At 43.8% G+C, this 24572-nt stretch overlaps 1 protein-coding gene across 1 annotated transcript; it reads right to left on the bottom strand.

The window, feature by feature from the left end:
- Positions 1–11067: 11067 nt before the first annotated feature.
- rps16 (ribosomal protein S16) lies at positions 11068–13938 on the bottom strand. Its single transcript, XM_035424875.1, has 6 exons — positions 13841–13938; positions 13699–13750; positions 12704–12805; positions 12059–12155; positions 11822–11869; positions 11068–11255 (listed from the first exon to the last, which is right to left on the bottom strand). Exons 2-6 carry the CDS (start codon positions 13744–13746, stop codon positions 11110–11112), a joined length of 441 nt encoding a protein of 146 aa, XP_035280766.1. The 5' UTR covers positions 13747–13750; positions 13841–13938; the 3' UTR covers positions 11068–11109.
- Positions 13939–24572: the final 10634 nt, after the last annotated feature.

Here is a 24572-nt window from a genome sequence, read left to right as displayed (position 1 = left end):
GTGGGTATTCCTCCTCTGTGTGGACCACCTCAGAGGAGCCTCCACAAACAGCCCAGCAACAGGTGGAGCGCCACACACATCGTAACCCCGGAGACAAGTAACGTTTCGGTAACACCCGTGCAATCCTCAAGCACTACTGCTATAGCCTTGCACTGATGTTACAAAAAAACACTACCTGACTACCATGCCCTGTCCTTATAAAACCTGCAATGGTGACTGGACTAAATCCACAAAGGAATCGAATCCAGCCACAACCAAAACTGCTGTCTTGTGCTTTTGAGAAAAGTCTAACAACACTGGGAGCGCCTTAAAGTCCTGATTACAAGCGTGCTCCTGTGTTGGTCCCTACTGACAAACATCGGGGACCTACAGCCTCCACACAATCTCCTCCATGCTTCCCACTGTGTGGCATGTGGTCCACAAACTCCCAGTCAAAACAAACTATGGTGGCTAATTGCTCTCTCTCTCTCTGTACATCCCACCCAAAGTTTACTGCCTGATCGTATATACTGGGGGAACCTGTTGTGGTTTTTCAGTTGGGAGGTCTCCTGGGAATATCGTTATTCAGCTTCTGGGGCTTATAAAATATTTGTGATTTAGAGACATTTAAACCCTGAGAATGTAAAGGTCCTGTTCGTGCGCATTGTTTCTGAAACTGCGCAAATCCCAACCAGCGCTGTTTCATTAAAACTGTTGTTTTTTGCAGTTTTAACTTCGGGAGCTGGCGATTGCCTTTCCGTACCCCGGGATGTCCCGCATTCTTTCTCAACGAGGAGCACATTTTTAAGGAATTCTGGCATTTTCATAAATTTCACAGTCCTGAAGTTAAGTGATGAGTTGCCAAGAGGTTGGATAATCAGATGCATTCTCTGAATGGGATGGATCATTTAGGCTCCTCGTGTGGCGGCCTCCATTTTGGCTCTGTGAAGCCCTCAGACAGCTCATATATCACCCCTGTTTCACAAATTCCCTATATTTTACTGCAGTTTCCACACAGGTGTTAAATTACATATGATAAAGGCCAGTGTAGGCCAATGTTACATTCATTTAGTAAATATGATCTTATCCAGAGGGAATTACTATGAAAGAGAACATAAGAGCATCCATTAGTGATGTGGGCAATGGTGCCAGATCTGGAAAGCAACATTTCCAGTCCTGTGAGTTTGTGACATCAATAAAACACTAGGTGTATTTTAACAATATTTGAGATGTGGCTGACCATACCTAATCATGGTACTGTTATTGATATTTTGAAAAAGGTGATTGTCCTTGAAAATCTTCAGAATTCATACAAGGTACTTACTTGACCTATAAGCAATATCAAGTCCCAATGTTCACAATGATAAATGCACTGGTGTATGGGACATCAGACATCGATAACACTGAAAATATTATGTAAAGCTTTCTGCTTGTGGATATAAGTGGTAATTGAAACTGACATAGCTAGATTAAGTTGGAGCATCATAACATCATGATTATGCCAAATATTTATAACCAGTCATCATCCATGAAAGGAACACTGATCAAATAACAGTAATTACTATTTTAGCTGATAGCAGTTTAAAGAGTTCCAAGGCCTGGCTGTCACGTAATAAATGGAAGGCAGTAATTACAACAACAATTAGAACCATCATTTCTTTTACATCTTTAATCAAATTACTAAAATGTATGACAAACAGGAAGTTAATTATCTCCTAATATCGCGCACCTTGCTTCATTCATTGTCCACAAAGCTCAGTGGCGCATGGAGAACTTTGATACTGAATGGACGTGGTACATAAACTTTTAGGTGAATTTATGTGACCAGCAAGTGACAAGGGTTTCCACTTGATACAACAATTCAGCCCTATACTGCGGGTCACCGTGGCTTGTGATTGGTTCCCTGGGGCTTTTGTGGCTTATTGTGGAAGCATAAACTATAATATCTATGTGTTGTGCTGGCTTCAGCACGAGCAGCTACAATATAAACACATGCGGAGGGGAGTCAATCGTGTGCATTTATTCTCTAACTCGTGTAAATAAACAGGTTCGCTGCAGGTAAATGTTTTTTTTTAAAGCTTTTTTTTTTTTTTAACATGCCTGAAGTCTATGATTGGCTGTTGGTTCTTATTCTTATCAGGCGCAGCTCGAGGTTTTCGGCCACCCTGGGGCGGACTTTGAACATAATACATGGATTTCAAATTTATTTCCTCCCCTTCATCTGGGACCCATTCAGACAGACGGTACCCTAGGCAACCACGCTTGTCACCTATGCTTAGAACCGGCTCTTATTATTGTAGTATATGTCTCAAATTATTTGCCAAAAACTGCCAACTGGTTTTGTTCTTGTTAATATTTTGAGATATCGGACCAAACATAATTGTCATGCATACCCCCTTCTTCAGTACATTGCAACTAAGCAGTAATTAGGAAAGACTAATAGGATTTCACAAAAGATGCTTCAGTATCTGTATATGTGAATTATTTGCATTGAAATACTTCATCACCAACGGCGATTGTTGCTTGCAGCTTTCAATGGGTGAAAATAAGACGGGTTGCATAATAAGACATGACTGACAGATCAGAAAGCCACGCCCTCTGTTTTCGATCAGTGTAAACATGCAGGCTCACATTAAACATTTTTCTTCCAATGGAACACTAAAACAAATATGAAGATGTTCGCAAATCACATAAACATTTAAACAGAAGATAAACTGTGCACATGATAAATGTGGGAAATGCACCAACTTGAGTTTAACTGTCACTGGGATGCATGAGACTGTCAGAGCAAAATGTTATAAATACTACTGCAAGCCAGACACTGTAGCAGCTTGTTGCAAATGAAATGCTCATAAATCTTCACCTACACTACATTTAGTTGATGCTGTTATCTGAATACACAGATGACTTTGTAAAGCACACAACCCACTGGCTATATGTTGCGTTGTAGCAGTTCAGGTAAAGGACCTTGCATTAGCGTGCAGCAGCGGTCCTTCACCTGGGAATCCCACCTGTAGCCTCTGAGTTACAGGCCCAGATCTCTTTCCATTACACAACACAAAACTCTGATTAGCTGGATGCTGATTTACTGGAATGTGAAGCAACACGATCTCAAATATCCCATTATTAATGGCTATGATTACATCATTTATGAGTAGTACCCTCTCTCTAAAATCATCCAGCCAACCGCCACCACCCCACCTCCCACCCACCACCCACCACACACACACACACACACACTCTCTCGCTCTCTGTCTCTCTCTCTCTCTCTCTCTCTCACACACACACACACACACACACAAACCCCTCCACCCTTCATACCTAATTTGCCTCTGGCTGAAATACTGAAATTCTGGCCGTGGTACAGAAGCACCCATGTTACGGGTGCAGAGTATTCTCAGAGCAGATTAGCTCTGCTTGATTTATGGATTTTTTTTTTCGATCGGCCGCCTGTGGACAGAAGTGGGCGCTATGACAACGGCACGATTCCCGAATATAAACTCCACTCGGGCAATCTAATCTAAAGGTCAGCGCTTTCTGTCCGGCTCGTCTGGACGTATCTTCGCTAGATTTGAGCATTAAAATGAAAATGCAAGCAGATGGTTTGCTTCATGTTTTAAATATTGGCATTTAAGTAAACAGTCAGAACCCCATTGTACCTTTAACCTGATAACATCTTAATGGAAAAAGTACCAGCAACACTTAACCTTTATTGCAGTTACTTCTGTTGTTTGTAGTGAGTGAAGTGAGAATAAAATATGGCCTAAATGTTCATATTCCAGGTTTTACACTTTACAGCCTTCCTGGGTATTCATTTTATTCTTTTAGCACTCAGATTATATATAAGGGAACAAAAAATATATATTGTTTTATATGGTTCAAATGTGGTTGCTTGTTTCATACAGCTGTCATGGGTGTACAGAGGAATTAAATGGTACCGTATCCTCTATGATGTCCAGGTAGCCAGTTCACGTGTTCCTTTCATCCTCTCGATCTTGCAGTAGGAGGATCCTGTTGTAAGAGAAGTTTCTGCGTATGAGTATTCCTAAAAGGGGCCCAAATGCAAGTGTTTAACAGTGCAAAATGCATCGAACTGGAAATCATTTCAATGTCGACGTCAGAGATAAACTAGAGAACTTTCAATGTTAAGCATAGGGAGCTCGCCATTTACAACCCTACTAATTACTATAGAGAATCTGGGGTGAAAGTGATCACACTTTTTTTTACTTCAAGGCCAGATTCCCACACATTTAGTATTCCTGCTGGAGCAGGTTGCATTATGGCAGTTGGTGATTGTACCATTAGGCAACCTTTAGTGGCATTATGTTGTTGTTGTTGTTGTTGTTGTTGTGTACTGCTGTCTAACAGATGTAGGCCTCTATCCCCCATCCCTGAGGGGAAAATGGACACAGCCACAGTCGTATGGGCAGAATTCAGTCCTGGAAAACACAATCGCTACACTGAACCAGTGCATCCGCACTGAATGAGCCACTTTCTCCCAATCAATACTGTCAAATATCAACAACGGATCTGCTAGTCGTTGATAGATGACATTCGATGGAGAGTTGACAGAGTGGTCTGTTAGCTTCAGGCTTACATTCCAGCCTTTTCAGAAGCATGTTCACGTTGAAGAATTGTAGCTGTCAACCAAGCACATTCAGACACATTTTCATTCGCAGAAAACACTGAATTGTTGCATTATTGTGCATTTCCCATTGAAATCCCCTCATTTATAGCAGACACAGAGAAAGACCACACAAACGGGAAATCCTTTTCGTGAGGACACACTTTCGTCACACTTCTGGTGAACGGGCTTTATCGCTGAGCCCTATGTGGTCAATTGACAACTATCGGGCACTGATTGGGGATTATTTCGTTGCCAGGAACTCTTCGCACGCGGTGTGAGGACGAGGTGTCAGTGCGAGCGGAGGGCTAATAAATCTGGGCTATTTATTGAGCCAGAAACGGCCTGTCCTCAATCTCTCAACCCCACATTATCCGGGCCCTTCCTCTCCCCTGTGTAATGCATTTTCTGTGACTAACAGCCACCGTTTACCCATTTTCACGCTCCCATCCCCTTTTTCCTCGGGAATGCGGTTCCTCCAACCGGGGGGTCGGAGGTCAGCCCCTCCTCTGGGCCGCGGGACCCCGGATGCGGGCCCCCGGAGCCCGGGGGAACCAGCCCTCGGGTCGGCGGGCGGCGAGGGATCAGGAAAACCCATCACTTTTTCCACGCGGCTAATTCCTCCTTCCTCAGCGAGAGCTCTGGCAGGCACTTCCCCGCGAAAGCGGTCGTCACGCGTGCCATGTTTCTGGAGAGCATCCGCCCCGTTGGCGGGCGTGTGTGTGAGCGGGGGGCGGTGGGTCATGCGTACGGCGCCTGCGTACAGTCTTTCCCCCCCCCCTCCTCATATAAACTACACGCGTCTGATTCGCCATCTGCCGTGACCTCTGACCCCCGGGCCAAAGCCCTGGACAGAGCAGGGAAGACCGTGAGGTACAGGAAGGCCGTGACACAGGAAGCGGTTACACAGTCATGCCTGCTCAACCAAAAAGCCTGGCCATGCACACGATGTAGTTCTCGTTTAACGGTACAGGTTTTTAATGGGAAGGTTTATAAACCCGTGTCCCTGTCCGAGTGTCTCAGAAACTTGAGACAAACCTTTTAAAAATGCAAAGCTTTTTAAATTGCCTCTTCTTAAAACTGACTGATGTTTCTCTATGCAGATTTGTGCAATCACCTTTGAGGTTTGCGTGCAGAACTTGCAGCAGGCAGACTTTAATCAAAATTCATCCCACCTTCACCATCCTGCAGAAAGTTATTTTTGAAACATTGAAACACCTGACAGTGGTAAATGTCACCAGGAGAGTTGTGGGCAAATTCATCTCTGTCAGGACAAAACACACACAATGCGGATTTACGCTTGAATTTTGCTGCAGTGATTAAAAACGTACTTTCCATAAAGGACAGATTGTCTCGATTGACAAGATGGCATTAAAATTATTACATAACCTTGTGGTGACCCAAGCGCATCTGCATCATTATTACTGCGCATGCTTCCTGGCTGTATAAATAGAGACCCTGCAGGAGGCGGGGCCAAAGCCAGTATTGTTTCAGGAAGCTGGCACTATGACACATGATGAGGGCGATCTCCTGATTGGCCCTCGTCCCGTTGGCCCTGTGCTTTTCCCTGCCAGCCCGAGCACAGCAGAGATTTGGGTACTCATGCAAGGGTCACAGGACGTGCTCCGCAGGCAGGCCCAGCTCAGGACTACGCTGGATTGAGCTGAAGGTGGTGGGAGAAGGAAGGAAGCACACGTTCCCCACTGAACCAGCTTTACTGTTCGAAGAGTACCCTGAAATTAAACCCAGGATAGGTGTGTTTGAATGGATGCACTTGTACTGTAACACCTACGGGCCTGACTGACATATTTTCCAGGGAACTCAATGGTATTGAGTTTGTGTACATTTCTTTCCTGTAGAAATAAATACCTTTTCACGTACCTGTCCAATCACAGGTGTTTTGTTTTTTTATCAAGGTACGCGGATCACAGAAAACCTTCATTTTTTGACTTTGCGCTCCTGCAGTATAAACTACACCTCCAGGCACACCTCAGGGTAGCAGTGATTTAATGACACAGATTCAAACTGACAGATTAGATGAAATAGCAGGTGGTACAGACTTGACAATATCATAAAAAGTCGGTATCTCTGGAGCAAGACTCAGCCAGGAACAGTCTTCTTTCAACTGTCAACCAATCAACCTTAACTTCTTATAATGACATTTACAAAATCTGAGAATGGGAGGGGGGTGGGGCTGTACTGAAAAACCAAGAGCCAATGTGGGGAACATTATGCCCTGTGATGAAGCTGAACATGATGTGATATATAGGGAACTAAGGCTTATTTTACACAATAGCATAAATCAGCCACAGCTTTAAGGACAATACAAGCGTGACACTGGGACTCCTGTCCTGCGATGGCTACCTGTGCAAATAAATTGTAAAAACGACACTTAAAAAGGTCGCTGATACTTCAGAAGGTCACAGAAACACGGTCTGCTGATGGATGAGACGGGATTCTTGAACGTGGCAGATCACCTTTGAGCGATGGAGGTTTAAGAGGCCACTGAATGAACACCAGCGTGCCTGTTGCAGGGACGCCACCCGCAGGTCCAAGCACAACTATCTCCCGCGGTCAGTACTTTCCGGATCGTTACGGTGCGAGGCGAGAACCCGGAGCGTTCGAGAGGTTACCGGCGGGGTCCTGGACTTGTTGTCCCACAGGCAGGGGGTGGGGGGCAGGTGTGTTAAGCACCCATTGACCCCCCAGGTCAGATTGAGTTTCAGGAGCGGGCCCTCCGAAAACATCGCGGAACGTATTTCATCCCACATAATCTCTCCTCCGGCTCGAAAGGTTGGGGAGGGCTACGGCCCGTGTCTTTAAAAAAAAAAAAAAAAAAAGAAGAAGAAGAAGAAGAAGAAGGAGGTTTTTTTGGGGGAAAGTGAAGGTCCAGCGGTCTGAACACTGAGACTAATCCCCTTTTAGTTCAAGTCTAGGATGAATACATTAAGAATGACTCAATGCTGGCCGGGGAAGTGTGACTAAAGCCGAGGTCTCCTTAACTCCGAGAGGTTCTGCGGAGAGCCGGTGACTGCGATATTAGCACAGCGGGCAGGAATGCGGACCAGGCCTTCAGAGCTGACCCTCAGGGGAGACCCCGGCTCTACCTCACCGCCACTGACAGAACAAACCAGTCACTGAGCCTTTTTCAATTGTGGTACAAACTGTAACTGAATTCGGGCAGCCTTGAGACGGTTACCGCAGTAACGGGCAAAAGAAAAGAGCGGGAGTGGACGGGGCAGGCGAGGTCTACCTGCCATGCCCAAAACATCTGTAACAAAACCAGAGGCTTAATCCGGGTGGAATGGTGTCAGGTATGGCATTGTGTATGTCACGTTATTATCATCTAGTAGCATATGAATTTTGGTTAACAGTAGATAACAATTATGTGCAGAGTGTTTTCATTCCAGTGTAATAGTTATATTAATGCTTATACATTTGCATCAAGGATTTGGATTTGGAGGTCAACTGACAAAGTCAGTCTGCCAATACATATTCTAGTCCATATGAAAAGGGTGTAAAATTATAGGCACTTGGAAAATGAAGGTGATTACCATAAATTGTAATTCACTGATTACATCTCACAGTTTTCTGTCACAATGTATGACTTCCATAATAAAAAATCTGAAATGTTTGAAATTAGTTTTGACTTTTTCATTTGAGGAACTCAGTAGTTTAATGCTATTTAATTGGCTATCTTGTACCAATTCAATCTGTTGCATTAATGTGTTTTTAATGTGTTTGTTTTTCAAGATGAAAAGCTATTTGAAGAAACCGAATATCTTATTCCCTTTTTATGTTAGGCTTGTGTAAATATCTAATTGCATAAAAGTTTAAAAGCAAAAACACTTTTCCCCACATTGACTAAAATTAAATAATTTCAAATATGATGCTCAGTGGTTAGACATGACTGAAATTTGCCAAAGGCGAATGGACAACTCCTTGCCAAGTGCCTCATTAAGGCAACACCCCCCCCCCCAACTGCCCCCCTCTCAAAACAGCCAACACCCCCAAACCCCCCCCCCCCCCCCCCACACACACATAAACAACAACAGCATGCCGCCCCACTGCATTTCCTCTCATGTGACCCCAGCGTCTGTTTGTGCTACTGGCTACTGTTCTCTGATCCCCCACACCCTGAGCCTAGGCGTGAGTTAAGAAGCCCCCGCCGTCCAGCGCAGGGGACACCTGGGTGACATCAGGGCATATGGGGCGAGAGAGAGGGGCTGACGGCACAGCCCCGTCCCCCTTTAGAGTGAAGGTGCCGACGGAGAAAGTGGCCGTGGGGCCAGAGGCGTTTCGGCCAAAATGCACCCTGACTCGACACCTTCGCCGTTTGGGTCATTTGAGGTGTTAGCGAGGGTGTGAATGAAGGAAATGAATGGTGTGAGCTTGTGTTTGCAGCCTGTGTGCCATGTGTAAACAGAGATCAGTGGGACTGAAGGATATATTCTAGATACTATTTCATGTTTTTTTTTTCATTGTTGTTTTGCTCCATTTTGCTATTTAAAAATTGTCTGCGATTGAAACAGATATGCTTCAACAAACTGATGACTGCTATTCATGCGTCGTGATAGCTGTCTTAATTTTCATCATTCAAGAACATTGGCTGTTAATATTCTAATTACAATAACATCATTTTGTTTAAAAATATATGTCCACTTTAAATGACGTCAAAGATCCCCCTCCATATTGCACAATATATGCACTGGAACATCAACTGGAACAGAGTTTTACGGTTAGATGGGACCAAAACTGAGACAAAGCTTTGTGGCCACGCTCATGAGCAGAGGGTTTGGCATCACAAGAAGCCAAAAAGCTGGGGTTCTTGCAGAGGTCAATGAAACCAGGCGCTCCAGGTACACCCTAGGAAGGCAGCTCAAACTTGGCCACAAATGGCTCTTTCAGCAAGACAGCGATCCTAATTATACTTCACAATCAACCGACTCAAATGGTTAACTGACCACAAAATAAGCTTTTTTTTGCAACTGTCATCTGTGCATAATGGAATGTAAGATCCCCCCAGTATGTACACAAACATCATTAAACATTACAGAAGACGACTCAGTAGCGTTATTCCTGCATAGGCCGGGTGCACAAAGTAGGGAAATTAGGGGTCTGGATAATTGTGACATATCTTCTTGGAAAAGCCATTGCTTCTTAGTATAAAAGAACATCTCATTTTCAAGCATGCAGTATAGCTCATTGCCTGCATTATTTCTTTTAAACTGCTTTCTTTGCATGTCTTTATTACGGGCGTCAATCACTTAGGAGCACACTGTAGATCACACACACACACACACACACATCAGTGACAAATTTCTTAAAACATAATTTACTCAAGTCTCTCTTCGTCATATTAAAAAATATCCTGAAACCAAAATACAACACAGAGACAACTACTACTAAAAGATTTTTTTTTCTTTCTTTAAACTGCTAATTTAATTAAGACTATTTTGAGTACTGGGATCACAAACGGGAATGAAAAATAGCTCATTCTGGACCACAGCCAGGGTTCTGCACTGCACAGGCAGATTCACTGACCGGGGCAGACACCTCAGTGGCACTGGGATTTTAAGACTACATAATACCACAGAACAAGACAACAGCCATTTGCAGTGCCTGCAAAGGTTAAGTTCTTACAACCCCCACTGGCCATTTTAAAATAGACGCTGGCACCCAATAGTAATTTTAAATAGGCTGAGGTGAAATGGGGTTAAATCATTGCCTTTGAAACACTGCCTCATCAGTCTTCTGATCCCATCTAGTGGTGAAACATCAGCAGTTTACCCTTCTTACCACAAGGGGGCACCGAGGGGACTCAACAGGAGTTGATGATAGTATTTATATAGTCTATGGATTGTACTCTCTTCCTCAATCAGCCCATTACAAGCTCCACCAGTGCTCACGCATTCATCTTTAGAAACTCAAGTAGCACAGAGTAGGCCTTCTAATCCAAAGGCAGGGATAACTATAAACCAAAATAAAACTTAATAAGCAGCATCTCATTTGATAAAACCTACTTAAATGACTGAATACTGCCCTCCTGTGACAAACACATCACTTCACAGCAATTGCTAATTTAAAAAAGGTTTGAAAGCTACAAAGAATGGCTTTCTATTTTTGATTCTATACTTTCCCCCCCCCCCATTTACAACAGCAAAGCAGTTAGCATTGTTAGAACATTCTAGTAATTGTCACTCTCAAAGTATTAGCACTTTGTAAATGAAAAATTATCTTGAGTGACATTCAAAGCTTCATGTCACAGATTTTCAATGTTCAAGCTTTTAATTTGACAGTCTGAAGACTTCAAAAGTTTTTGGATCCATATTAAGAAATGTTAATGAGTCATTAAGTTTTACAACAGCAAACCATTCATAAATCAAATCTGTGAACTTTTGAAGGAAACCTGCTTTTTACACAAAACGCAAGCTCTCATGACGAAACACAGACGCGAGGCGGTAAACATTCGAATCCCGTTTATTGTATGAAAATGTACAGAAACTTTAACGGTAAGACTTCTGGTAGCGAGCGCGGGCGCCGGGTCCACCGAACTTCTTGGACTCGCAGCGGCGGGGGTCGGCCACCAGCAGGGTCCTGTCGTACTGGATCAGGATGTCCTTGATCTCCTTCTTAGAGGCCTCGTCCACATCTGGAAGGAAAGGGCAGCTCAGGCTACTGCAGCAGACCAAAGCCTCACTAACACTGGGCCGCAGCAGCGAGGATGCAGTGGTTCATAGTCACATGGTTGTGAGGTTGTCATAATGTATTATCAGTACTAATTCTCCTGTCAGCTAGCCATGACAAATATTTAAAAACAGGCCATGATTTGAGAAATTAGTTTTGTTCTGATAGGCATTATTCATACTTGCACAGTATATGTACATAACGCTGTTGGAATACTACTGAATACACTTAAAGCAATAAACTGAAGTGGCCTTACTAGGTTAGCCATTCACCACTGTAGTGCTTATTTATAAGAGGCAAATTGTGCAATTTAAGCCACTGGATACCATCATTTTCCATGTCTGATAAGAACTACTGCATATGCAGAACATGCAGTGGCACTGTGCACACAGCCCAAATCTCTTGAATTCACTTGAGTTCTCAACATGTTTAAATTCTAATTATTCTACAAACTGTCATTTCTACTGGCCCCAACACTGGATGAAATGGTGTGGTGTACGTATATAAAAATCTTTTTTTAAAAACACTTACATTTCTGGTAGTAGGCAACCAGGGATTTGGAGATTGCCTGACGGATAGCTGCAGAGGGGAAAAGAGAAATCGTTATAACGGTCAAGAGCACAAAGCTCTAACAAGATATTTTAAAGCACCCAGTATAATACGTAGACATTTTAACACCACAAAGCTATAACACATGCAGGGCAGGTTACTTAGCGATCCAGTTGCTTGAGTGACAGATACACTGGCCAGTTAAATCCAGCCTCTTACCGTAGATCTGGGCAACGTGTCCGCCACCCTTCACCCGGACTCGGATGTCCACTCCAGCAAAGCGCTCTTTGCCCAACAGCAGAACTGGCTCCAGCAGCTGCACATATCAGGGGGAAAAGTTATCATTCTCGTATAAGAGAAAAAGAAAATCTCTACTTTGTTTAAAGAGCATAGAGAACTGCTCTGTGGGATAGTGAAAATTGTTTTATCCAATCAGAGCTTAATTGAGCCACACAGGAAATCTCATACTGAGCGTTCAGGCAGGTGCTTTGGTTGAGTCATCCAAACAATTTGCTTAGCTGTTATATATCCACTGCATTAAGAGCTTCCTTTAGAACAAGTGTGCAACCAGCTGGAATCAACTGTGTACATCAATAGCTCAGCAGCAATATTTTGGTCGAAAACAGATGTGCATGGCCACACAGGTGAACTCATAATATATGGTCAGCTAGCAGAGTCAAATTGATAACCTCCAGAATGAAAAGGAAACTCTTCCTGCCATTTAACATTGTCCACAACTAGGGTATGACTAAGGGACACCATACACAGGAGGATGTACTTAAAAGGCACCAGGGAATTTTAACACATGGTCGTCATGCCTACTCCATAACTATGAAGGGACTGTGCTAGGACCCTCCGGCTCACCTTGTACTGCAGAGTGCTCGGCTCGATCATCTCCAGAGGCCTGCCGTTCACTTTGATGAGCCCATTGCCCCTCTTGCAGTGAGCGACGGCAGTGGCGGTTTTCTACAACGAGCCAGGAAATATGTAACATTTATTAGGAACTAGCTAGGTGGTTGCCTGTGTGCGTACCAAGATTACAAGGTCCTTTGTGGATACAGCTGTTTAACCTAAGATTGGATACATTCACCACTATTTAGTAATCCGTCTCAAACGCAGCCCTAACGAACTGGCTAGCTACATTCCGTTAGATGCTATAGATCCCTATCAAGTCAATTTGCCGCTTGATAGGCACGTACTTGGATAAAACAAAAATGACAAGTAACGTTAAACAATTCTGAACGTCGAATGTTATACATTACGCTTAAACTGATATCAGTCTACGAAAACTGACAGCCAAATTGTACCGTAGCTAAGTTAATAGCCTAAGCGGCCGGCTAGTGCACAAGCTACAGCATGCGTCAGGCTAGACGGTCCAACTCTTCACATCACCTAGCTAACCACAAAACATATAACCAACCAAATATGATCAAATTTAAATGAATTCTACTGGTTACTTTAGAACATTCAGCCCGTACCGACAGCAACAGTATGATTACCGCTTAAATACTACAACAGCACAAGGCTAGCGTTAGCATCATGGTATTAGAGTTCAACGTGGTGTACAATTGCAGCTACGCCTCATGCCGCTAGCTCGGGGTTTGGCATATGAACTAGGCCACGACATAGTATCACCCTAAACCCATTACTTAGAAGTATCATTGTGGATTAAAACACCAATATCTACCATTTAAAAACGTATAAATAACGTTGTGTAGTTAGCTATCGTTCTCAAAATGTATTATTGAACCATATGCCTATAACTACTAACGTTAGCCAACGGTATAAAGAAACAGCTATGCGCTCGGTTTGGCTAACTACAGCAGCTTCACGTTAAAACAAAAATGTTTTATACTCACTTTACGTCCGAATACCTGGACAGACTGCAAAGGACCTTTAGCCGGCATGTTTCTAAACAAAATGATATAGAAGTTATTTCCTTAATGTTTAAAAAAAGTCATAAATGTAACCCTTTTAATGGAGCACTCAGCGCAGACATACCTGATTTCAGCTAAAGTCGCACAGAGAGACCGAAAGGGTTCCACCGTCCAAAAATCAGGGGCATTTGTACGACAATTTCATACTCATTTACGGCATATTTTACGACAATTTTAAAAGCGCTTCTTAACTAATTTCCTGGTTGTCTATGGTGGTGGCAAAGGACTCGCTTCTTATTGTGTGTACGTATCGAAGTATTACAGTATATTAATTTAGCAGACGTTCTTAAACAAATCACAATAGTGACAAAATTAACATTGTTTATTTAGCACAAGTCGTTGGGCTTAGTTTTGTCCAGAAACAAGTGTGCTACTGTGGTTTTATGGAAATGCGAACCAGTTTGTGTTGTCCAGGAGATATTGTTACAATAAACCAATGACAGTTCAGTACAATAAACCCAACATCACGTTTTCTGTTTTCATTGAAGTTCTTCCTACGTACACATCCCTTATATCTCACTTACAAGCCAGCACCATTCAGTCTACACACTGAGAAAAATCAGGCCAGCTCTCCACAGAATAGAGCTGGTGAGCTTAATGTTGTATCTGAGGTTGATTGCAAAGCAGTAAAGCCATGGACCTGGTGAAATGTTTTCAGAGTGTTAGGGACACCGACTGTCCTACCACTACACTGTTGACATTTCGCCTACAGTCCACCAGGGGGAGGCATAATCTTTGCTTGTGACAATTTCTTTTCTCCAGTACTACTGCACATGATACTATAAATTGGTGGCTGGTGCATTTCAGACATTTATCCCAGATGGAACTCTGGTAATTCACTGCAACTGTTTAGAACTATTGTCATTTCTGCAGAGGACATATGATGTTTTAATGCAGACGGATCATTCTATGAAAATGGTCAATGTTGTTTTAAAGACTATAGTTATGTATGAGTATGGTTAATTGTGGAATAAGGTAATAAGACTTAGTAAATGGGCAAAGTTGAAACTGAGCTGAACGTCTGCTGAACCCCTACTTGCACGGTGCAATCAAATGATTTATAAAACTAAGAATGTTTGTCAACAGAGACGTAATCTTGATCTCTATTTAGAAATCCGTTGTTGCAGTATTTTTTGAAGGCAGATCAAGTGGTGTACGGTAATAAATGTTTTAATATGTCCTCATATACACACATTGCTGAGTCGAGAGCCAGACCTCATCCAGCTGTCTTGTGTGTTCCCCTCCCTGGATTTTTCATCGCACAAATGGGCAGCCTGTTCCCCATCAACAGCAAAGATGTTTCCCCCTGCTGTGTGACCCCCCCCCCCACCCCACCCCCTGCTCCCCACCCCTCACGCACACACCCACACACATACGCACTCATACTGAGTGTGCTTCAAAGACGCATCGCCATCCCATCCGTATTAATATTCGTGTTGCATCATGAGGCCTGCTCAGCTCATGACGATTCACGCTGAATTTGCATGCAAATGTTTACACTCGTGTGTACACAAGGGCAGTTGTTTTAGGACTTTTTGACGCGCGTCCCAACATCGATCTGACGCAGTGTCTGAAGCCCGTGCGTCTGTCAGCGGCGCGCTCCCCTCCCTGCTTCCTGGATTTTGTCCTCTTGCACCTCGAGATTTCATCGCTGGAGTAAACCGTAGTAAATCAAGGCACTCTCTTTCCGCACTCTGTCCATGTAAGCCATGGGAAAAGCTCAGATACCGCTCCGCAGCCCGGGTTTGAGCAAGAGACGGCGCTTTCGATGAACAGCACCGATTCTGTGAAAGTTCTCAGACAGTGAATAATTACCCATTAAACATCACTTATGTCATCACTCTTGGACTCGTATAATGATATGGAAAATAGGTTCATTCAGAAGATGTGCAGGAAAACTTGAAAATTATGGTGAAATAGGCGACAGTCAAACTCTTCCGTTCATGCACTGTAAGAAATAACGTTGTGTACGACACTGTGTGGTTATTCAGTGCAAATGATTTGGCATGTTTACAATGACTCTGGAGACTGAGCCTTTAGTTACTATGAATCACCATTAGCATCAGAAGCACTAATTAATACACTCACACGCACAAGTGCTTCCTCACCTCCGCTTGCTCATTCTTTCACACTCATACCCAGCAAGTAGAGGAGAGAGGGGGTGGGACAAGTTCAATTCCAAAAAAAAAAGTTTCAAAAGACCAGCATGGTATCAGGCCTGAGGCCTGTGCTGGGGGGGGTTGACATCAGAGGAGGGCCTGCGTTTTATCTTGGGCTGAAACAGGATTTACGGCACGAAGCGCGAGGGTGCCCCCTGGTGCCCTCGGTCGCTGGCGCACCCCTGCGGGGAGCTCGATTTGGCGATGCGGTGGGCACGGAGCACGTTGCTAACGCAAACACAGCTGGAATGAGCGGTTGGCTCCACCCCCTCCCCCCCCCCCACCACTGACGGGGCAGGCGAAATTGGGGGCGGGGGAAACGGGGGGGGGGGGGGGGGTTGGGCATTCTCTTGCCTAAAGGGGCATTGAGCCCATGCCATTGCCATTCTCGGGGGGCCTGGGGGGGGGGGGGGGGGGGGCGGCTGAAGACAAAGGGGATCTTGGGAATCCAGGCAGAGGCGCGTGACTCATCTGTGCGTTCTCTCGGTGCCTGACATTTACAGGAATGAGCAGGTGGGGGGGAGGGGGGGGACGGGGAGGGAGGGGGTGGGGGGGAAGTGCTGTATTTACAGTATCCGATTGGTCAGACACGCACCTGGCTTCTGTTATTGTCAGGCAGCAGAAGAAGCTCTCTCCGGAGCGTCGGACATCTCCGTTGCGTCGTCAGTGCGGAGCTGTGGCAGAGCTGGGGTTCTGACAGAAGGCTGGTCACGGGCCCTACTGCCATCGAGCCAAGGTTTCAGCAAACATTCAGCCGCACAAACAGACAACATAAGCCAAGATACATCAGTGAAGTATTTGTTAATGTAATCTTTCTCTCTGTGGGGCCGTGGCCTAGGACTCCTGCCCAGCTGGGGCTCAGTCACTGACATGGAGCCCCCTCTGCCCGGTTCTGCCTGGCATCGGTGAGCATTGCTGGCGTCGTTGACAAGCAAAAAAAAATCACAGCCTTATCTCCCTGTGAATTCATAGGTCGATATTCCCCATTAAGCTATGCTGGCCAGGGATCAAGGGTCAGCTATGCTTGAGTTCTTCTGATTGGAGGTTATCCATATTCAAATTCACAGGCCCAAAGGCTTCTCTGTGCTGATGGCAATATTATAGGTTTCAGTCTCTGGGTAGACCATACTGGGAGCACTGCAAAAACAAAGTCTGTCTTAACAAAAGTTTTAGTCTTCTATTGAGACTTATAATCTTATCTTTTCTCTCAAGTAGAAAATGTTAGCTTGTTTTAAGTTGCTATTTGCTTGACAAGTGAAATTTTCTTACCCCGTTTTTTTTTTGTCTTATTCAGCGAGAAAGTAATTGAAATAAGATTTTAAGTCTAAATATAAGGTAAAAATACTTGGTGAGATTGACTTATTTTTTGGTTTTTGCAGTATGGTCTTTAGTAGATGGCAACTATCAGATTTTTAAATACAAATATACTTTTCTAAATATTATCCATTTACAGAGCTGTATATGAACCTTGAGCAATTCCAGAAACGCTTTCCTCCAGGGTAAAACTGCAGCACTGTCACCTGGGAAGCAGCTATGCGGGCCTCTTGTTACAAATCCAGTTCCCTAGCAACCGCCGAGAGTGTGTGACAGAGCATGTGCATGCCAGCAGATTCCGTAATTACCACGTAGCGGCACAGGAGCGCCTGCTATCCCTGCGAGCGTGGGCAACCTCAGTTCCGCGAAAACCTAAACCGTGGTGAACGGGCACGCCGTACGTACGTATGTACGTGTCAAAATTCACCCCCTCTCCTTCTGTCCGCCACGTTTAGGCCGGGAACGCCTGTCGCTGTCGGCTCCACGGCGTTTATAGCGCGGATTCTGCTCCAAAGTCCTCTCGGGAGAGAGAAGTGTATTTACAGGGACGTGGCTTTTGATTCCTCGAGAGGGGAAGAAGACAAGATGACCGGTTTTCTGATGAGTCAGAGAGGGGAGGGTAATTACTCAGTCTGAGCTGCCTGTCAGCAAAGCCTCTCCAACAGAAGACATCCAGGGCTGCTGATAAACCTTGACTATACTACTGTCTTTTCTCAGCTAGTATCAAACAAGCACACATATACACACACACGTACATCACGCGCACACACACACACACACACACATGGCCTATATGGCTGTCGAGCTGTCCTTGCTCATTCCAGACCACACAAGGAACAAATTTTAAATGCTCTGTGTTTCACTGATGCATTTCTGCAACTGTTTTGTGGAGCCTGTGGATTCACTGTGTAACCCATTTGGTTTACAACAAGAAGATGAAAGGCACTTTTTTACTTAAACAGTGGAGAGCCACTCCCCCAAAGCCCAGTCCATTGAAGGGAGTTTCTACTGTATGTTCGGCTGACACGAGCGAAGGATTCTGGGATACATTACTGCAGCAAGCCCCCCCCTCTCCCTCCCTCCTCCCTCCTCCCTCCTCCCCCACCCACACCCACCGCAAAAGTTGAAAGCTTATTAAAAACCATACCATATATGCACGTTTCCACCCCGTCGCCCAATGGAAACACTTCACCTGCGAGATGTGACGGCGTGACCTTGTCTTAGCGCTGCGCAGCGCGCGCGAGGCTAGCGCGGCTCAGATTTACTGCGCTGGAGTTGCTCGGGGTTACGATATCGTTTCATTTGACCATACTAGGTGCTGCAGCAGGTGAAAAAAAAAGCTTTGCTGGTAATTGAAGTCGCTCTCTGTGCCAGAGGCTTGGCCGGGGGGTGGGGGGGGGGGGGGCGGGAGTGCCTTGGGTTTTTTGTGTGGAATACAGTAGTGCGGTTGCCATGGAAATTAGGGAATCTGTCTTTAAGGACTGCTTATTAAACAGAAGAAAGAAAAAAAAAGTCATGTCCTGGGTATGTTTGCTTGCCAAGGGAAATAATGATATCCCAATCTGCAGCCTGTGAGCACCTCCCAGCACCATCTTTCTATTTCCTTGTCGGGTAAAAAGTTCAGATGTAAACATTTTCTCGGTTCCTTCTCAGCAATATGTTCAGCGTTGTAACTGAAGGCCACAATATTTTTTTGGCTTTTCATGTGAAACAAACTGATTATTTGAATCAGAATTTTTAAACTAACACACAAAGTGCGATGATGATTGTTAAATATTTACTTGTGATGTAAATAAAAATAATAACTGCTTAATTTTGTTATGATGACAAAAAAAAAAAAAGAAAAATTAAGCGAGCCAGAGGGATGAAGTCAGCAGCAACTCAGAGCACACATTGGTCCAGGACACTGACCAAAACTTGGGAAAAAAAACAGTTGAGCTTGAAAAGAATGGATGAGCTATAATAGGATATATAAATATACAGAATATAGAAATGCTGCCATAGCTCCCCATCCAGCTCTGGCAAGGCTCGGATCCCATAGCTAATATTAGCCGTCCAAAACGTATTTTCACGGGCCTATAATGATAAATTTCAGCCCATTTTGCCAAATGGATTATATTGTCACTTATGTTTATTGTTATAGTAATGCAGTTAAATTCAGAAGTATTGGTCCAGTCCTGGCAAATTGGTCGTTTTTCCATTTCTTATCCCGCATGACAAAATTGTTACCACAGGGGAGGCTAACATGGAAGTCCATCCCAGTCGGACATGACTCAGCTGCTCGTTGATTTAATATTAATTTGGTGAATATGATCATTTCCTGGAAGAGGATAGAGGCATCTAAATGTTCACTGAATTGAGAAATCGAATTGCTCAGTTTTGATCTAACAAGTTTTACTTCAGAACTGATTATGTCCTGTGCTTTTTATGAAAGTCTCTGTTATGCTATGATCTTGACCAGGGTTAGAGGAATTGATGGGACAACAAGACTTCCTGGGGCCCATGCTCTGTCAATATCAGGCCAATGCTGTCCAATCAAATGGCTATTATCCATTCGAGACACTATGACTAGTTCAAAGGTGTGAGTTACAAAACTAAAAGACAAAAAAGTCTTATGACACCACAATTGCCCATCATTGCATGGCGGATACAGACCACAATAATTGCAGTATTCATAAAGTTTTAAGTATGTATACATTTTTATAAAGCTTTGCCGATGACAGAAATTACCTTTAGGATTATTATAAAGCTTAGAACATAATCATCAACATCTTCAGGTGTAAGTAAAAATAAAGCCTCTTTTGCTTGAACTTGTACTGAGCTGACGTTTGACAGAAGTATGCAAAAACTCTCTCGTTCTTTGTCCCTAACAGAAATGCTCGAACAGAACAAGGCTTTCGCTGAACTCTGTGTCCACTTCCAGCTGTCGCTATTAATAGCTGAGAAGACGGTTTTAAAACATCCATCCGCAGCCTCGCTGAAGCGCTGCAAAGGATGATGGGAAATGACGCGGCTGAGCCTGCACTTCTGTCGCGGTGAGATGAGGGTCGCCTCCGAAACGGCTGACGGCCGGGCGAGGAAGGGAGGGGGGGTGAGCACTCGCGGACGTCGGTTACGATAGCCTATTACCCGGAACATCGCCGAGTTTACATCCCCGCTATCTGATGGGCAGCGAACAGCCGACTGAAGAACATCTTCTGATTCACATTTAACGGAACATGCCCTCCCTTCTTCTGTGTCTGTCTTAAAAACATAGCTGCTCTCTGTGACTGCCATTTCTTCAACACAAAACAGGGTCACTACCTTTAATGGTAAAAACAGAATTTAAAAACATAATAAGACATCTTCTTTGTTTATTTTATATATATATATATATATATATATATATATATATATATATATATATATATATGTATATATATGTGTATGTGTGTGTGATGAGTATCAGTGGTAGTAGCGGTCATGCTACATAAAGCTGTTGTAGACATAACAGAAACAGTATTTGGAATAATAGTACCAGTTGTATTAGAAATAGTACCGGTAGTAAGGAAGTGATATCCAACTGCTGTCATGCCTCATACAATCTAAATCATTCAGTGCTCAGCTCACTGCACATCCGATTATTGATATTACACCTATGCAACGCCTTGTCCAAACTCATCTAAGCCCTGATAATTTTTCTTTCGCCTTCCTTTTTCAGCTGAACAGCCCGTGCCATCAGTGTCGTGGCCGTCAACCTGCCCAGATTCACACAGGACTGAATGAAACTTCATATAGATAAAGGTGCGGATGAAAGCGCTTTACAGTGATGAGGGGAACCTCGCCTCAGCCACCACTAATGCGTCGCACCCACCTGAGTGATGCACGGCAGCCATTTTCGGCTGAGGTAAAACTTTTAGTCAATTAAATCAGTGGTTGATTAGGTGGCAGGTTGAGGGAGCCAGGCTGGGGAATTTAGCCAGGACACTGGGGAACCCCCTACTCTTTGTGATGAGTGTCATGGGGTCATTAAGGACCACAGTAGGTCATGACACACCACTTATTCACACCCTTTAATGGCTTCCATTGCCTGTCTGCATTCAATAACAATTACCAAGCAGGGAATGGTACCGCCCTCTTCCTGCCGTCAGCCAATGGTTTCCCCACACACCTCAACCATCGCTCCCCAATTGGCTGTCCGATCTCTTGGAGCACCTGACAGCCACTTCTTGTTGCCACGCTAGAATTTAGAATTTAGAATGTAGACTGTAGAATGCAGAATGGCACATTCACACGTTGTTTGCTAAGAATGTCTGAAAACCCACCTTTTCCGACTATACCTTAATGTTTCTATTTTTTAAAACCTAAACTCCCTTTATTTTGTGGGTCTTGAGGCATGCGACTAGACAGTGGCACTTATTTGAGTGTAACTTTGCCAATCCCTACATTTTTAGCTCTGGTAGTGTTTTCTTACCATGTAAAATTCTCTATTTGGAAACAGGTTTTTGACTAAATGCGTCTGTGAAATGATTAAATTGTTGATAATGATGCAAAGAAAGAGTGATGAGGCTGTGAAGTAGTGTGCCGCCTTTCACGTGACAGTTTTATTGCGATAAATTAAGCAATAGAAAAACAACAGCTGCAGAGTAAAGCTCAAAGAAGTGAATCATGGTTCAGCTGGTTCATAAGCGTCGGTGATAAATCAATATTGTTAAGAACTATAACTCAGAGACATTAATCTGGGGATACGCGGGCAGAGAGCTAAGGAGATGCCATTCACTGCCATGCAGGGTTGGGAGAAGAGACATAGTTCATGTTTCTGAGGCGAGGACAAGCCCGTGTGTGTGGACGATGTGAGGTGCGAGAGTGGGGGCTGATGGGAAAAACTGTGATGGGTCCGTGTCTGTGGGCTTAGGCTCCCCAGAGAGGAGAAGGGAGGCCTGCCTGGGAAAGCAGGCCAGTGCTTCTGCAGAATCCAGCGGACCTCTCCATAAAAGGCCAGAACCCATGATGCCCAGGAGCTCGCTCGCTCTCTCCCTCCCTCTCTCTCGTTCTCTCTCTCTCTCTCTCTCTCCTGCTCTCTCTCTGTCTTTCTCTCTCTCTCCCCCGCTCTCTCATCTTTTCATTAATTCATTCCTTCGTAGAGAACCCTGGTGGGCCAAGAAGAAAGGAAGACATTTGTACAGTTATCATTTAAAATATGCAGCTTTAGAAGTCAACAGATGCTGCATATCTGATTCTGAGAGAATCACAACTTTAGGGCATAAGGGGAAAAGGCTGCCTCTCCCCTTTGTTTATGCTTAACTTTTGAATTCACTTTTGAATGCTAAGCAAGCAAGCCAGAAGTATAGGAACTTAGAGTTTGATTGGGGAGGGGACAGGGGTATTTGGGTTAACAATCTGTAATTGGTCACTCTCTCTCATCTTTTCATTAATTCATCTTCGTAGAGAATCCTGGTGGGCTGAGAGGGAAGACCATTACATACAAAACTACACTGACACTGAGACACACACTACAGCATTTTCCACAATTATCTTAAAAGAAGTTACATAATGGGGGCTGATAACTCAGCTAACTGGTCTTTGCTGAAAGGTTTGCATCAGTGCTCGCCCCTCGATCAGAACCAGCAACTTCTGTTACGTTTTCACCTAGCTAGCATGCTATGTGCTTCCAGAAGATGCTCTCAATTAAACAGGCACCATCTCAGCGGGCTTTTACCCTGCTTTTCCTGTCTGTTTAAGCGCTTGATATTGCGGTCGATTTAGATATGGCATGTCGGGTACTTCCAACCACCGTTCGACCAACAAGTGCGTTGTGCTCAGCTGTGATTCCTTCCTTTGACCCCGGTCTGACCCCAGGAACAATCCATTAAAAATTACGACTAATCGGAGAACAAAAAAACTGCAGCGACAGGCAGAAAATTCTTTCTCACATGGCAGCTGGTGTGCTGTTGTGTGTCAGTGAGTTTTCTGAAGGTTTGCCAGAGACTATTGTACAGGGCTTCTTTGTCAAAATAAAAACCCCTCCTTGTTAAAGCAGTTTTTTTTTTTATTAAAAAAAAAGGATTGACCCCTAGAACTCGGCAAACTTTGGGAAGAGAGAAGGCTTTCTTGGGTGACTGAGCGTTGTTTGACGCACACGGGCCGTCGTCGTTCCTCGGTGCCCCCGAATCTGCGAGCCATCTGCAGATATCGCCGGAATGTTCCGCACGCTTCATGGACATATATGTACGAGCGAGTCCAGGTCCCGGGCTATTTTTAGCCCGGTTCACTGGCAGGGGGGTTGCTATCATGATGTCACTCCCGTTCTCTAAATAAACCGTTTGTTTTTGTTTCTGCAATTTTCCATTTCCTTTGATGCAATGGTCTCTGTTTTTTTTTTTTTGTTTGTTTACTTGTTCGATTATTACTTTTTTCCAGAGAAGAAATTAATGCAACGTAGACTAAATAGTGTCTTACTCCTTCCCTGTATGCTACTGTATACCAGTTTTAAGGGTTGTCAGGCTGATTGCCAACACCGGGTCCCAGCAAAGGCAGACAAAACTAGGATGTTACACAGGCAAAATGAGTCTCGGGTACCCTCAAATGCTCTCGATTTTGAAAAAAAAAAAAAAACCCAGCTATAACGGCTGATAAAACAGTCAGCTGATTTATGTAAGTAGAGAGTGTTAAGGTAAATTGTCAGCAATTTCAATCTCACAATTCAGTGGAAAATCCATCAGTCAAACTTAGTAGCACAGGTTTGAATGATTTTAAAAGTGTAACTAGAAGGAGCATGCTTTTCTGATATATAAGGGGATATATGATAATACAAACTGATTTCAATATGACAGTGAAAACAAAATTCTTTTTACTAGGTCAGAAGTTTAATGAAATGCAGCAGATTTTTTTAATCGCAACAAATCAAATGCCTATTATATGAGTACCGTTTAAAATACTTCCTTAAAAATGACGTGAACAGGACACTTGTGCAGTCCTTCCTCTTCTTGATTCATGCGATATACTGAAATAACAATAACTGTTTTTTTCCTTGTGCCTCTTAGAGAGGGTTGAGCTTTGGTAGAGGACACAGAGGAAGAACAATGAAATATGCTTAGACCCTTGGTTATTGTGTATTCAGGCTTCAAATGCACACTAGGGACACTAATTTAAAAAAGATCTACAAATTATTTTACTGCTGTCATTGAACTTGCAATGATACATCATAAAATAAATATCTATGTTTATGCCTGGTTTAAAAAAAGAAGTTTGTTTTTCTCCAAAGAACATTTACAGTTAGTATTTAAAAATGAACCCCAGAGGAAATTTTTCAGTAGAATCTGCTTTACAGAGTGAATGATTTTT

The sequence above is a fragment of the Anguilla anguilla genome, chromosome 7, assembly GCF_013347855.1.
Source record: "Anguilla anguilla isolate fAngAng1 chromosome 7, fAngAng1.pri, whole genome shotgun sequence".
NCBI lineage: Eukaryota > Metazoa > Chordata > Actinopteri > Anguilliformes > Anguillidae > Anguilla > Anguilla anguilla.
This window is presented reverse-complemented; position numbering and strand designations above follow the sequence as displayed.